The sequence below is a fragment of the Monosiga brevicollis genome, genomic scaffold, assembly GCF_000002865.3.
Source record: "Monosiga brevicollis MX1 MONBRscaffold_41 genomic scaffold, whole genome shotgun sequence".
Lineage (NCBI taxonomy): Eukaryota > Choanoflagellata > Craspedida > Salpingoecidae > Monosiga > Monosiga brevicollis.
The window spans coordinates 324,007-336,218 of NW_001865078.1; the positions used below are offsets into that span (position 1 = coordinate 324,007).

General features: G+C 57.6%; 2 protein-coding genes across 2 annotated transcripts; both read left to right on the top strand.

Moving 5' to 3' along the window:
• Window positions 1-354: 354 nt before the first annotated feature.
• On the top strand, window positions 355-5,314 carry MONBRDRAFT_34599 (uncharacterized protein; the record flags this gene model as incomplete). The annotated part of the gene is made up of 13 exons (XM_001750429.1): window positions 355-411; window positions 522-574; window positions 691-835; window positions 916-989; window positions 1,115-1,151; window positions 1,265-1,687; window positions 1,789-1,966; window positions 2,123-2,615; window positions 2,725-2,958; window positions 3,136-3,363; window positions 3,474-4,779; window positions 4,863-4,985; window positions 5,076-5,314. The coding sequence occupies 13 exons, from the start codon at window positions 355-357 to the stop codon at window positions 5,202-5,204; spliced, it is 3,480 nt and encodes a 1,159-aa protein (XP_001750481.1). The 3' UTR covers window positions 5,205-5,314.
• Window positions 5,315-6,017: 703 nt separating this feature from the next.
• MONBRDRAFT_39187 (uncharacterized protein) lies at window positions 6,018-11,829 on the top strand (the record flags this gene model as incomplete). The annotated part of the gene is made up of 8 exons (XM_001750430.1): window positions 6,018-8,239; window positions 8,335-9,894; window positions 9,978-10,035; window positions 10,117-10,191; window positions 10,286-10,383; window positions 11,239-11,320; window positions 11,468-11,568; window positions 11,661-11,829. The coding sequence occupies 8 exons, from the start codon at window positions 6,018-6,020 to the stop codon at window positions 11,827-11,829; spliced, it is 4,365 nt and encodes a 1,454-aa protein (XP_001750482.1).
• Window positions 11,830-12,212: the final 383 nt, after the last annotated feature.

Genomic DNA, 12,212 nt, shown 5'->3' on the forward strand with positions numbered 1-12,212 from the left:
GCTGCTGTGCTCGGTAGGAACGGGATCTCAGTCCCGGCTTGCTGTCTGGTTGGCTGTACTGTGCTGTATCTTGCAGCGCGGGAGCTTTTTGAAGCATCAGTGGTGCGCTTTTGAGCCGGCAGCGAATGGACTGCGTTGTGGCTCGCTGAGGTGGGTCAACGCCCCCGACCAAGTTTGAATTATTTGTCCTTGTTGGCATTCCAACGGCCCCGTCCAGTGGCGCGCATGAGGGCTCACCCACCTTCATGTCATTCTGCTAGGCGCCGCAACCAGATTACACGCTGAGCGTCTCTTCCCTTTGACCCGTCCCGCCCGGGTGCAGGCCCCACCTCCTGATTCTCAGACACCGACAGTATGATCATTCAAAGCCTGGAGCGCACCGCGCATTTGGCTTGGAATCCCGTGGGCGAGGTGAGGTCTTCCGTCGTACGACTCGCCTTCTTGACAGAACCAACGACATCAGTTTTGGGTCCCTGCAACTCTAACAGCACCTTTCTTCACCCCGCCAACCCGGGCCACAGGACATTCTCCTGGCCACCGGTACCGATGCGCAACAATTGAGCCCCGATTTTAGGTGCGTACCCGCGCATATCCCATACAGCAGCAGACAAAGCCCAGGACCCAGGGTCGTCTTGCTCTCGGCAAATCGAGGATTGTTCTTAACCCCCCGCGCGCTCTCTTGTTCTTCAGCACAACTGGTCATCTCGAGGTGGTCCGCCCTCAGCTCTCGAGCTCTTCGGCCCAGCCAGATCAAGGCAGCACCAACCCTGATGTGGTCGTTTCCCTGGAAAGCCCCGATCGCTTTCACGACTTGAAATGGGCCGCCCCCGCCAGCGTACGTCCCATGTTGTCCTGCTCTGCAGCCGACCCTGGTCGACAAGGCTCATGTCTCCTGCACTTCAACAACCTGCTTAGCGCGAAAATGGCCTGCTGGTTGGCGCCATGGATTCTGGTGTCATTCGCCTGTGGGATGCTGACGCCCTCATGCGGTACGCTGCACATCCAACATGACCATCTTCGCTCACCGTCTTTACTCAAACAACCATTGCCCTCTGCCCGGTGCCTCTCTCATCTCAATACCTCCCTCTGTCGTGATCACCGTGGGTCGGACTAGGAATGATCCCAATGCCTTGCTCGCTGCCCCGCGCCACGTAAGTCCTTACCCTTAGTCATCTGGCCTTGGCACTTTTCAGCACTTTTGGACTTTGAACTCACGCCCCATGATGCTCTGGGCTTGGCCCTGCGCTGCCTGCACACCCGACAGCATTCCGGAGCCGTGCGCGGCCTTGCGCTCAATCGCCTTGAGCCTCATTTGCTCGCGTCCATTGCCGCCGATTCCGAAGTCTACATCATGGACCTCAACAAACCTGAACAGCACTTTGCCCCGGGCCCAGATCTCCAGCCGCCCCAGGCCATGACCGGCGTGGCCTGGAACTGCCAAGTGCCCTACATCCTGGCGACTGCCGGCGCCAGTGGTCGCACCACCATCTGGGATCTTCGCGCCAGCAAGGCCATCATGACCCTCTCACACAACACCCCCGGCTTTCAGCCTCGCAGCCTCGCTTGGAATCCCGACCAAGGGCTCAGTCTCATCGTTGCTAGCGATAGTGACGCAACACCCGTCATCCAACTCTGGGATCTCCACAACGCCCAGGCCTGCGTCCACCAACTCCAAGGCCACCAAAAGGTTGGCGCTTGTTCATCCGCCCTCGATTCTCCCGTTTGTGCGCATGCCTTGCCATCCCATTCACCCCGGCTTCGTGTCGTTCCAACCCAATATTTTGATAGGGCGTGCTCTCTGTTGCTTGGTGTCCTCAAGACTCGAATCTCCTTCTCTCCGGCGGCAAAGATAACCGTGCCCTGTTGTGGGATCCCTTGGCCGAAGCCTACGAAGACCAGCTGCTCAAGGAGCTTCACCCCGCTGGCAACTGGATCTTTGACGTCAATTGGTGCCCACGCAATCCGAGTCAGTCTCCTCTCTTTCTGTTGCAATCCATCTTTGATGGAAGCTCCGCACGACATTGTCCGCGGCAACGCCTGCTTGGGCCTTAAAGCGTTGCCGCCCCCTGTTGGCTTTTGTACTTGTCTCACGCAGCCCTGTGTCGCTGTGTATTGGATGCAGGTTTGGTTGCCACAGCCGCTTTTGATGGCCAGGTCCGCTTGCAGTCGGTTGAGGCCGGCTCTGAGGTCGCAACGACCAACCCACAGCCCGTCCTCTCCCCACGTCTCGGTGCCCATACCCCGACCTCCGTCGGTGGCCAAAGCACCGGACAGCCTGGCGGCAGTGGTCATCATCACCATCATACTCCCAAATGGCTCAAGCGCCCCTGCGGCGCCTGCTTCGGCTTTGGTGGCCATCTCGTGCGCTTCTCATCCGAGTCTCGCCGAGTCCAAGTCTTCGCTTCTGTACGCGATGACCAATTGGCCACCCAAGCCGACAGCCTCAACAAGGCGTTGGCCGCCACGGACACTCAGACTCTGGAGCAGCGCACCGAGGCTCTCGAGCAAACAGGGGCCGCCGGCGCCATCGACGGCGATGATGTCATCTGGCGTTGCATTGTCAGCAGTCTTGATCCCCAGGCCCGTAACAAGTATATGGGCCTCTTGGAGCTCAGGTGTGCTGGTGTAGTTCCGACCGTTCTACTCCCGCTCACCAGGACTTCCTGGGTGGTCTCAGATGGTCTTCTTCTCGCTCATCTCGTGCCTCCGTGCGCCTTCTTCTAGTGCCGACACGGTTGCACAGGAGGCCGACCACATTGCATCTGGTGTGAGTCAGGGCCCCGCTGTGCCGCCCACGCTGGGCGACGACCTCTACGACGGCTGCTTCAATGCCACCCCGGGCACCTCCGAACACGTGCTCGTGCAAGCGTTGGCCATGCGTCAGTTTGACCTGGCCATCGACGTCTGCCTGGCAGAGGATCGTATGGCCGATGCCCTCATGCTCGCCATTGCCGCCGGGTATGTGCGCGTCGTCCCGTTCCACGCCAAGATCATCACAGCTTTTGATCAGTATTCCTGTTCACATATCACATCTCTCTCAATTTCTATTGTTTATTTTATTTTATTTTATTTTTTATTTTATTTTTTATTTTTTTTTTGACTGTCATTTTTTTTTTTTTTTTTTACTTTTATTAGACCAACCGAGCTGAGTCGTGTGCAGCAATTCTACTTTGCCCGCACCCAGTCCCCAAGCGCACGCTTGCTGCGCATGATTACCGAGGAGCGCTGGCTGGACATTGTCTCCCACATGGAGCTGGCCGCTTGGCAAGACTGCATGGCACTTCTTCTCACCTATGCTCCAGCCAACGTGATGGGTGATCTGAGCAATGCGTTGGCGCGGCGACTGCAAAATCAAGGCGACTGGTGCGGTGCCCTCGCAACCTTGCCAGGATTGTGGCGTGTCATCGAGGCAGAGGAAGCTTGCTCATTTGAATGCTTGCTCTTGTCTGTCTCGGACCTTGATTATCACTTAGGTTTTCCGCATGCCTTTGCTATGTGATTGCTGGTGCTTTGGACGATTTTGGCTCGTGCTATGGCGCTCTCCTGCAGGATTCTGATTTGACTGATGCACAGCAAGTGTACGCATGTGTCGAAAAGTTGACGGTGTTGCGTCGCGCCCTTGCGCTACAGCGTGGCCAGTCTCCACCCGTATCCCCGGCCTATACGCAGCGCGTGCTCGCGCTCTGCTCCACGTTGGCAGATCAGCACGATCTCAAGGCAGCCTATGGTATCCTTTCGGCGGCCATCGAGTCCACCGACCCATGGCCACGCACGGCCGCGCCGACCTTGCGCACCCAATTGGCCGTGGCGGCGGGGGCCAAGCCCCTGCCCACCTCGATCAACCCCAACGCCGTAGCTTCTGCACAGCTGCGCGCCAATCTGGCCCAGTCCAGCCCCGGTTATGGCGCCAATGCTGGTCCCAGTGGCTTTTTCACGGGTCAACCTGCGCCCACGCACATGTCCAACCCGGCGGCTCGCTCGCCATATCCATCTTCGGCCATGAACGCATTCAGCCCCGCTAACATGGGTGTCCCCAATGGTCATGGGGCCATGTCCGCTGTATCAGCTGCCTACGGCACGAGTCATGCGCCAGCCACCATGCCTGGTGGTTACGGTGCTTCGGGTGCCACGCCCTATCAGCCACCTGCGGCGTCTGCGCCTCACTCTTCAGCTCCGCCCCTGGCAGCACCGGCCCCAACGTATCCCGCCAGCTCCTCTTACAACCCCTCGATGGGCTATGGTGCCCCCCCGCCCTCCCGCTTGTCCGCTTCTGCGTCCATGCGTCCAGCAGCCGGCATGACTCCGCCCATGGGTCTTCCCACACAGGCAACCGCCTCCGTGGCGCCCATCACCACTCCTGGCATGTACGCAGGTGGCCACATGGGTGCCAACGTGGCTGGGGGTGCCGTGCACGCTGCCGCGACGCCCGCAGCAGCGCCCGTCGCGGCGGTGGCACCCAAGGCGAAGCCAGACAAGCGCTGGAATGACCCTCCCATGATCATGTCACGGAAGAAACAGCAGTTCCAGGCCCCGGCGCCCATTGCCATGCCCATCGTGGGAGCACCAGAGCAGGCACAGAGCCAGCCAGCTGCATCGGCCATGGCTGCAGCTGGTGGTGCAACTGCACATGCAGCCATGGGCGGCGCTGCGTCACCAGCTGCAGCGGCGGCTGAGGCAGCCCCAGCTCCGGCGCCCGAACCCGAAGTGCCGGCCGAGTTTCAGCCTCTGGTCGAAAAGTTTGAGGCCTTGGTGGACCAATACGATGCGCGAGCCAATGCCGTAAGGTTTTCGTTTCTTGTTCTTTTGTTCCTAGCTCACCCGATGTTGCTGCACTCACAATTTGCAATCTCATGTGTGTTCAGGCACAAAAGCGCAAATTGGCCGACGTACGCCGGCGATTGTTGAGCTTGAAGCAAGTGGCTGCCAACCAGTACTTGGATTCGGAGACGGGACAGTCGATGTTTTACAGTTTGCAATACATTGAGGTGCGTGGTGCAAGCGGCGCGCGGGTGTGAGCTGCATCGTTCGCCGTGCCTGGGCCACTCACATGCTTGCACAAACCTGATGTTGCATAGCTTGGGGATTTTGCCAATGCCCTGGCTTATCAGCAGTACCTCACAGCCAACACCAACCCGGATGTCACGGGGCAACCCCTGATGGCGCTCAAAGCGCTGATCAACATTGCCAAGACGCAAAGTTCTTAAAGCCAAATATCAAGTGGGACGCGAGTATGAAAGCCCCGGAGAGCAAAGCGTGCCCTGCATGTGGCAGAACCTTTGCGGGTCCATGACCACGAGACTGAATTCATCAAGAGAAAGCCGCCATCTCCAGTCACACAATGTGTTTCAGCGAGTCAGCAAACCGGGTAACATGTTATGAGAGCACCACTTATGGCTCGGGGAGAATCAGAGAGAGTTAGGAGAGTTTAGAGAGAGAGAGAGCTTCTAGAGTTGAGAGAGATAGAGAAGAGAGAGAGAGAGGGCTCATAGTGTTTAGAGACAGAGACAGAGACAGACAGAGCGAGACAGAGACAGAAAACAGAGAGAGACAGAGATACACACAGCTAGAGACAGAACACAGAGAGAGAAAACAGAGAGAGAAAAGTACAACTACCACATGTAACAACAACAGGGAACAAAAGGAACAAGCACCACTGAAAAACAACAACCAACAACAGAGAGAGAGACAAAAAAAGACAGAGACAGAGACAGAGAGACAGAGAGAGAAAACAGAGAGAGAGAGAGAGAGAGAGAGATTTCAACATTCACCCATTCACATGTTGAGTCAAAGGAGAAAAAGTTTTATTTTTTTTTCTTGTGCTTTTCTTGTTTTGAGCGGCGGCGCGAAGAGGAGATGGTGATTGCGGGATGATGGTGCTGCCTGCTGCGGAGGAGAGGATGAGATAAGCGGGGGAGGAAGAGGGGAGGATAGCGAGGGGGGCTCTGGTTGGGGCGAAGGGGAGGCGGTGGAGGCGGGGCTTTTGATTTTCGAATGCTTTTTCAGCGCATACCAGGAGCATGTCCGAGCCATGGTGGGGTGTGATGGTGGCGCTTGGGGTGCTTGTGGCGCTGACGCGGATGGCTGCCGGGGATGGGGCTGAGGATTGGCGGGAGACGGTCGCGGTGGGTGGGCTGGATGCGCCCAGCTGCACAGCCATGGATGATGTGGACGGCGATGGTCGGGCCGACTTGGTTGTGGGAACCATGACCGACCGCAAAATTGCTTGGTACCCGCACTTGGGGGCGGGGCTGTACGGCAGTCAACACCTTGCATGGCTCGGCGCCTCCCCAATCACCTTCCTGGCCGTCGGGGACCTAGACGGCGACGGTGCTCCTGATATCGTGTTTGCTGATGAGAGTGCCGCCGGTCTACGCTGGCTCCGTAACGGGCGCGCCACAGGTGAGCCGTTTTCGGCGAAAGCCGCGAGCCTACCCATCTCCATCGTGCCAGAGACGGTCAATGCCCTGCTACTCGTTGACCTCGATATGGATGGTGCCCTGGACGTGGTCGGGAGCACGACGTTGGATGGCGCGGGCGGTGAGCGCGTCTTGAGCTGGCATCGAAACAGAGGTAACGGCACTTGGCACGCCCCCATCATCCTGGCCCAAAACGCCGCCGATCCCTACTTTCACCTTAGCACCGTTGATCTCTACGGAGACGGCCATTTGGCCTTGCTGCACATTCGCAGCAGTGTTACCACCATGATTCCGAGCTTTTATCCCAATGGCACCCACAGCCCACCGCGTGCCGTGGCTACCGCTGGCTGCTCCCCCTTTAACTTTGCCGCTGGCGACATTGACGATGATGACCGTGCCGACCTGGCCGTGGCCTGCCCTTCAGAGGGCATCATGGGCTGGCTGAAGAATGCCGGTGATGGAACGTTTGATTCCCTCGCCGTCATTGGCAGCGCCATCGCCGGTATAAATTGGGTCGTCTTGGGGGACTTGAATGGGGACGGACAACTTGACCTTGCGGCCGTCGCTACCGCGGCGCCCATCACGCTCTTGTGGGTCCGCAATCGCCTTCACACCGCATCTCAGCGATTTGGTAGCCCCAGTCCCCTCACCTTTCCGGGGTCCGGCATCGCTGGCATTCACCTTTACGATCTCAACGAGGACGCATTGCTCGATGTTCTTGTCATTATGAAATCTGGTGATCGCATTGGCTGGCTGGCCAACACTGGGGGTGGTGTCTTCCCCACTGAAGCCACCCCTTTGGTGTCCACCGTCAAGAATCCCACCGTGGCTCTGCCCGTCGACATGGATGGCGACAGTCTGCTCGACTTACTCTGCGTCTTCAATCAAGGCAACGCCATCTCCTGGTTTCGTGGTGACGGCACGGGACAGTTTGGACTGGAAATCAGTCTGACCACCGCGGTCGAAAGCATCTCATCCATCACCGTGGCAGATCTCGATGGCGATTCTTTGCCTGACCTGGCTGCCGTGAGCGCGATGCAGGGGTCTCTGATGTGGTTGCGCAACGAGGGCGCCGGCGCCTTTGCCCAACCCACCGTTATCGCCAACGACCTTGATCAGCCTTTCGTGGTGCTGGCTGCTGACATTAACGGCGATGGCGCTCTTGACCTGGTGTCAGGGTCTAGCGGTGCCAGCACCGTGTTTTGGTCCCGCAACCTTGGCAACGGTGCATTTGCAACCACAGCCATCCTGCTGGCCAACATCTCCGGCCCTTATGCGCTCGCGTTTTCAGAGTTGGATGGCGATGGTCGACGCGACCTCGTGGTATCCAGTTTCTTCCAGGCTGCTGTCTACTGGTATCCTCAAATCCGACCTGGCACATATCGTCCCCAGAGCCTGGTTGGCAGCGGACTTGAGGGGGCAATAGACCTGGCAGTCGCGGATCTGGACGGCGATGGGTGGACCGACGTGGTGTCTGCGGCCAGTGAGGACAACAGCGTCTTTTGGCACCAAAATCTGCAAGGGCAAGGGTTTGCCAACCCCAAGCTCGTGTCGAATGATACTCTGGGCGTCTGGCGCGTGGCAGCGGGCGATCTAGATGGCGATGGGCAACCCGACATCGTTGCTGGGTCAAGCACCGACAACACGGTGGCGTGGTTTCCAAACCTGGGCAATCCCACCTCGTTCGGAGGCAAAACTACTTTAATCTCCTCCGCCATGGACTTGCGTGACATGCGGCTCGCTGACTTGGATGGTGATGGTGACCAAGACGTGATTGTGGCAAGCTTTGCCGATCATCTTGTGCGCGTCCTTATGAATCCTCGGTACGTGTGCATGTTCGTGCCGTTTGAGAAAGCACGCGTCCCGACGAACGGCTCACGACGCCTTGTCATGCTTGCTCTGGTGCCCACACGTGTAGCTACACCGCGCCTGTATGGGACCAACCCGTCGGTCTTGCCGACATTGTGACAGTGCAAAACCGCGTCCAAGCAGCTATCATGTTCAACGAGAGCGCCGTGTTGTTGGCGAGTGTCCCGGATGTGGCCCAACCCACCGCGGGCACCCTGCGTGTCTTGACACAAGGGCCAACGGGCGCGTGGAATTTTGATCGCTTTTTGGCGTCGCCACGCTATGGAAGTGGCTACCTAGTACGCCAGTTGCTGGCTGCAGAGTTTGGCTTTGTTGTGGTAGAAGCACCGGCTTCAGACGCCGACGGTACCCAGCTATTGTTCTATGCGCACAACGAGTTGGAGCCTCGAGCTGCCTTGACCCTGCGCCCTGGCGCCCGGGGCGAGCACGTCACTGTCGCAGGCCAGACGCTGCATTATTTTCAAGGCCGAGTTGGCAGCGAGGTGGTGGCGCCTGTTTGCTCAATGCCCCTCCCCGCCGAGCTTCCAGCGACCTTTACAACATGGTCGTCCGAGAACGCGGCCTGCTTTCCTGTGGCAGTGTCGACCACCATTATTGTGCAGGCCGGGGAGCAGCTGCTGGCCGGAGGCACCGGCATCTACTCGTTGCACATTGATGGCTCGCCGTTTGGGGCTCTTCGCACAGTTCTGTCCAGCTCCGATGCCGAGCGCATGACGTTTTGTCCTGTGGCAGCCGTCACAACCACGGGGCGCCAGATCTTCACGTTAATCCTAGACAATCAGCTGTATCTGGGCGTATGGGCCGTTGCCTACACGCAGGGCCTCTATCTCCAGTCCATGCACGCCATGGCCAACTGTACTGAACCTCGGGCCATGCACCTGCTCAATGACGCCACCCTCATGCTGACGTGTGTGGATCCGTCGTTCCTGCACGTGGTCGTGATGCACATTGAAACGGGTTTGGCCACGTGGGTCTACTCTGAGTTACTGCCAGTACCTTTGGATCCTGCAGCCGGGCGCTTGGTACCCCGAGGCAATGCGACGAGTGCCACCTCTTTTTTCATGCTAGGTGGAACGGGCCTCGTGCATTTGGACATGGTACGCTTCGTAGATCATGACACGGGCACGCCTCTATGGGACGCCACAACATTGGTAAAGCCTTTTATTTCAACCGTGGAATTTTACTTGATTGTCTTTTCGGGTGTGCTGCCAACCGCCCCACCCCGCATTGAGACGACGATGGCGAGCACGCTGCCTTTTACTGTCGATTCAACTACAAGTCAGCACCAAACGAGGGCTCCAACCGAGATCGCCAGCACCACGTTGGCGCCCCAGCCGGCTGGATCGGCAGAGAGCAACGGCGGCAACGCAATTGTGGCGGGCGTAGTAGCGGGTGTCGCTGCCGTGCTAGTGGTTGCCATTGGCGTTGTTGCCTGGCACCGCCGTCGACAGCGGAAGCCTTTGCCCAACGGGGCGCTTGGCATAGGAGACATTGTCCCCATGTCCTCCGCGGAACAGATTGAGCTCTGTCTGTTGCAGTTTACGGATCAACTACGCAGCCCGGGTTGGCGCGGCGGGCGAGGTCCACAACCGCTGAATATGGCCTCACAGTAAGTTGGATCAGTAAACTCGGCGCACGCTGCGCACCAAGCACCGCTTTGGTTTTTCTCAAAGCCTGGCACTTTTGCTGTAGGAAATGGTTGCAAGATCTGGGCCCACTAGGTAAAGGCAACTTTGGCGTGGTGCGCAAGGTTGGTTCTACTGTGCGCGCAAAGCCTGCAAAAGTTCAGCAGCATCCGAGCAGCTGACAAACGTGGTTCAATTGTTAACAGGCCAAACCCATACGCCACACGGAAAAATTTGGCGACCAACTAGTTGTGGCGGTCAAGCAATTTGAAAGTATCCAGGTCCGTCGTGGGGCTGAGGGGGTGGAGACTGTGCCATTGCTGGGGAATCGAAGAGCTGTGCTTGCTCACGTAATTTCTGCTGCTGGCCAAGCAGGCTGCTGATTACAAGGCGGTCATGATGGAGGCGGCTCTCATGCACACGGCTGGTCGACACCCACACATTGTGCAGTTGCTGGCTGTGGTGCAAGACAGGTACGACCTTTGGAGACGACGAAAAAGAAGAGTTCTCAAGGAGAGCGAGAGCGAGCGAGAGGGAGCGGGAGAGAGCGAGAGAGAGAGAGCGAGACAGAGCAAGAGAGAAGGTGGAATAAACTAAAGGACGCAAGGGAGCGGGGGATTGCAGACCATTAAGAGTGTTGATGGCGCGTGCGTGGTTGTGCGTGAATGCATACATGCAGCATGCCCATTTCGCTGGTCTTGGAGTATGCAAGTCTAGGTGAGCTGCGAAGCTTTTTACGCAAGCAAGCAGCAGGGTCTCTTCGTTATGACACACAGGTTTGTGGGTCCTTGATTTTTTTCACGCATAGCCGCTTGTCTCGGAACAGATTGGGGATGAGGAAGTGTCCATTGACATTTATATCCACGCTGACTTAGATTGAATTGGGCGAGCACGTGTCTCTTGGGCTAGCCCACGTGCACAGTTGCCAACTGGTGCATCGTGACCTGGCCAGCCGGAATGTGTTGCTGTTTCCGCGGTCGGGGCGCGGCCCGCTTGCCAAGCTCGCCGATTTTGGCCGTATGTGCTGTCATCTTTTACTTGGTGGTCGGCCTTTGTGTGTGTGTGTGTGTGTGTGGCCATTGCTTCTCATGTCAACTCTCTCCCCTCCTTTTTCTCTCCAATAACTGTGACAGTTACGCGTTATGTGTCATCAGACCATGCCTACTATCAAGCATCCAGCTTGGATGACCTTCCCTTTCGGTATGACTAGCTACTGCTTCTCCCTCGGCACTCGGGTCTCATCGCTCTTTGCCGTCGTGCGCCAGCCCGACCCTCAGAGGCATCATCTTCATGCCTTTTCCTTTTTTCCTTCTTTTTCTCCACAACAGGTGGATGGCTCCCGAGGCGTTGCTGCGCGCCCAGTTTTCGCCGGCATCGGATGTGTGGTCCCTTGGCATCGTCATTTGGGAGGTTGGTGCGCCTGCTTGTTGACCAAATGGATCTGCCAAGTGCGCAAGGGGCGGCCTTGCGCGCGTGCACACCAGTGGGAAATGAACGGCCGTCGGTCGATGGATCGGTGCTCATCTCAACTTTGTGACTGGATAGATATTTTCCCAGGGGCGAACCCCCTTTGGGGAGCGCACCATGCAGATGATGCTCGAGCTGCTGCAGGCTGGGAAGCGCCTGGATACGCAGCACATCCCCTCGGCCCTGCATGCGTACGTAACGGCGAGAACTTGGACGATTGGACAGTTGTCCATGGTTGCTCATTTTGATTGTGCGCCCTGTGTTGTCGACGGTCGTTCCTTAGGCTTTTGAGCGCGACGTGGGAGGCCAAGGCAGAGCTGCGACCCAGCGCTCAGGCCGTGGCACAGGCGTTGCAGGAGCAGCACGCCCCCATGGCAGGCTTTGCGGACAATCGCGGCCTTTTGGCCCTGGAAGAACCTACCGTTTTGGAAGAAGCAGAGAGTGTCTTATGACCCAATCGACCTGGATTGGTGCGACTGCTGGGCGCTGTGCGAGCAAGCTGCGTTGTGCAGCTTTATAATTTGCATGATGTTAAAAACAATAAACATCTTAACAAGCAAGAAGAAGAAGTCGAATGCGGCCCATTGTTTCCACACCTTACCCATGCCAGTTTCGGTGCTGCAACGGACACACAAGCGGACAGGGCTGAGAGGTCTGTGGCCCAACCACCTTCACACAGCACAAGCCGAGAGCCAGCAAGAAGGGTCAAGCGGGAGACATGATTCGTGCGTGGGACTTTGCTTGTGCTTCGGTCGAATACTGTCCCAATTCCCTGCATGCATGCAAATAATCGGTCGAAACTTTTTGGTGGTTGCTGTGCAACGCATAGGAAGTG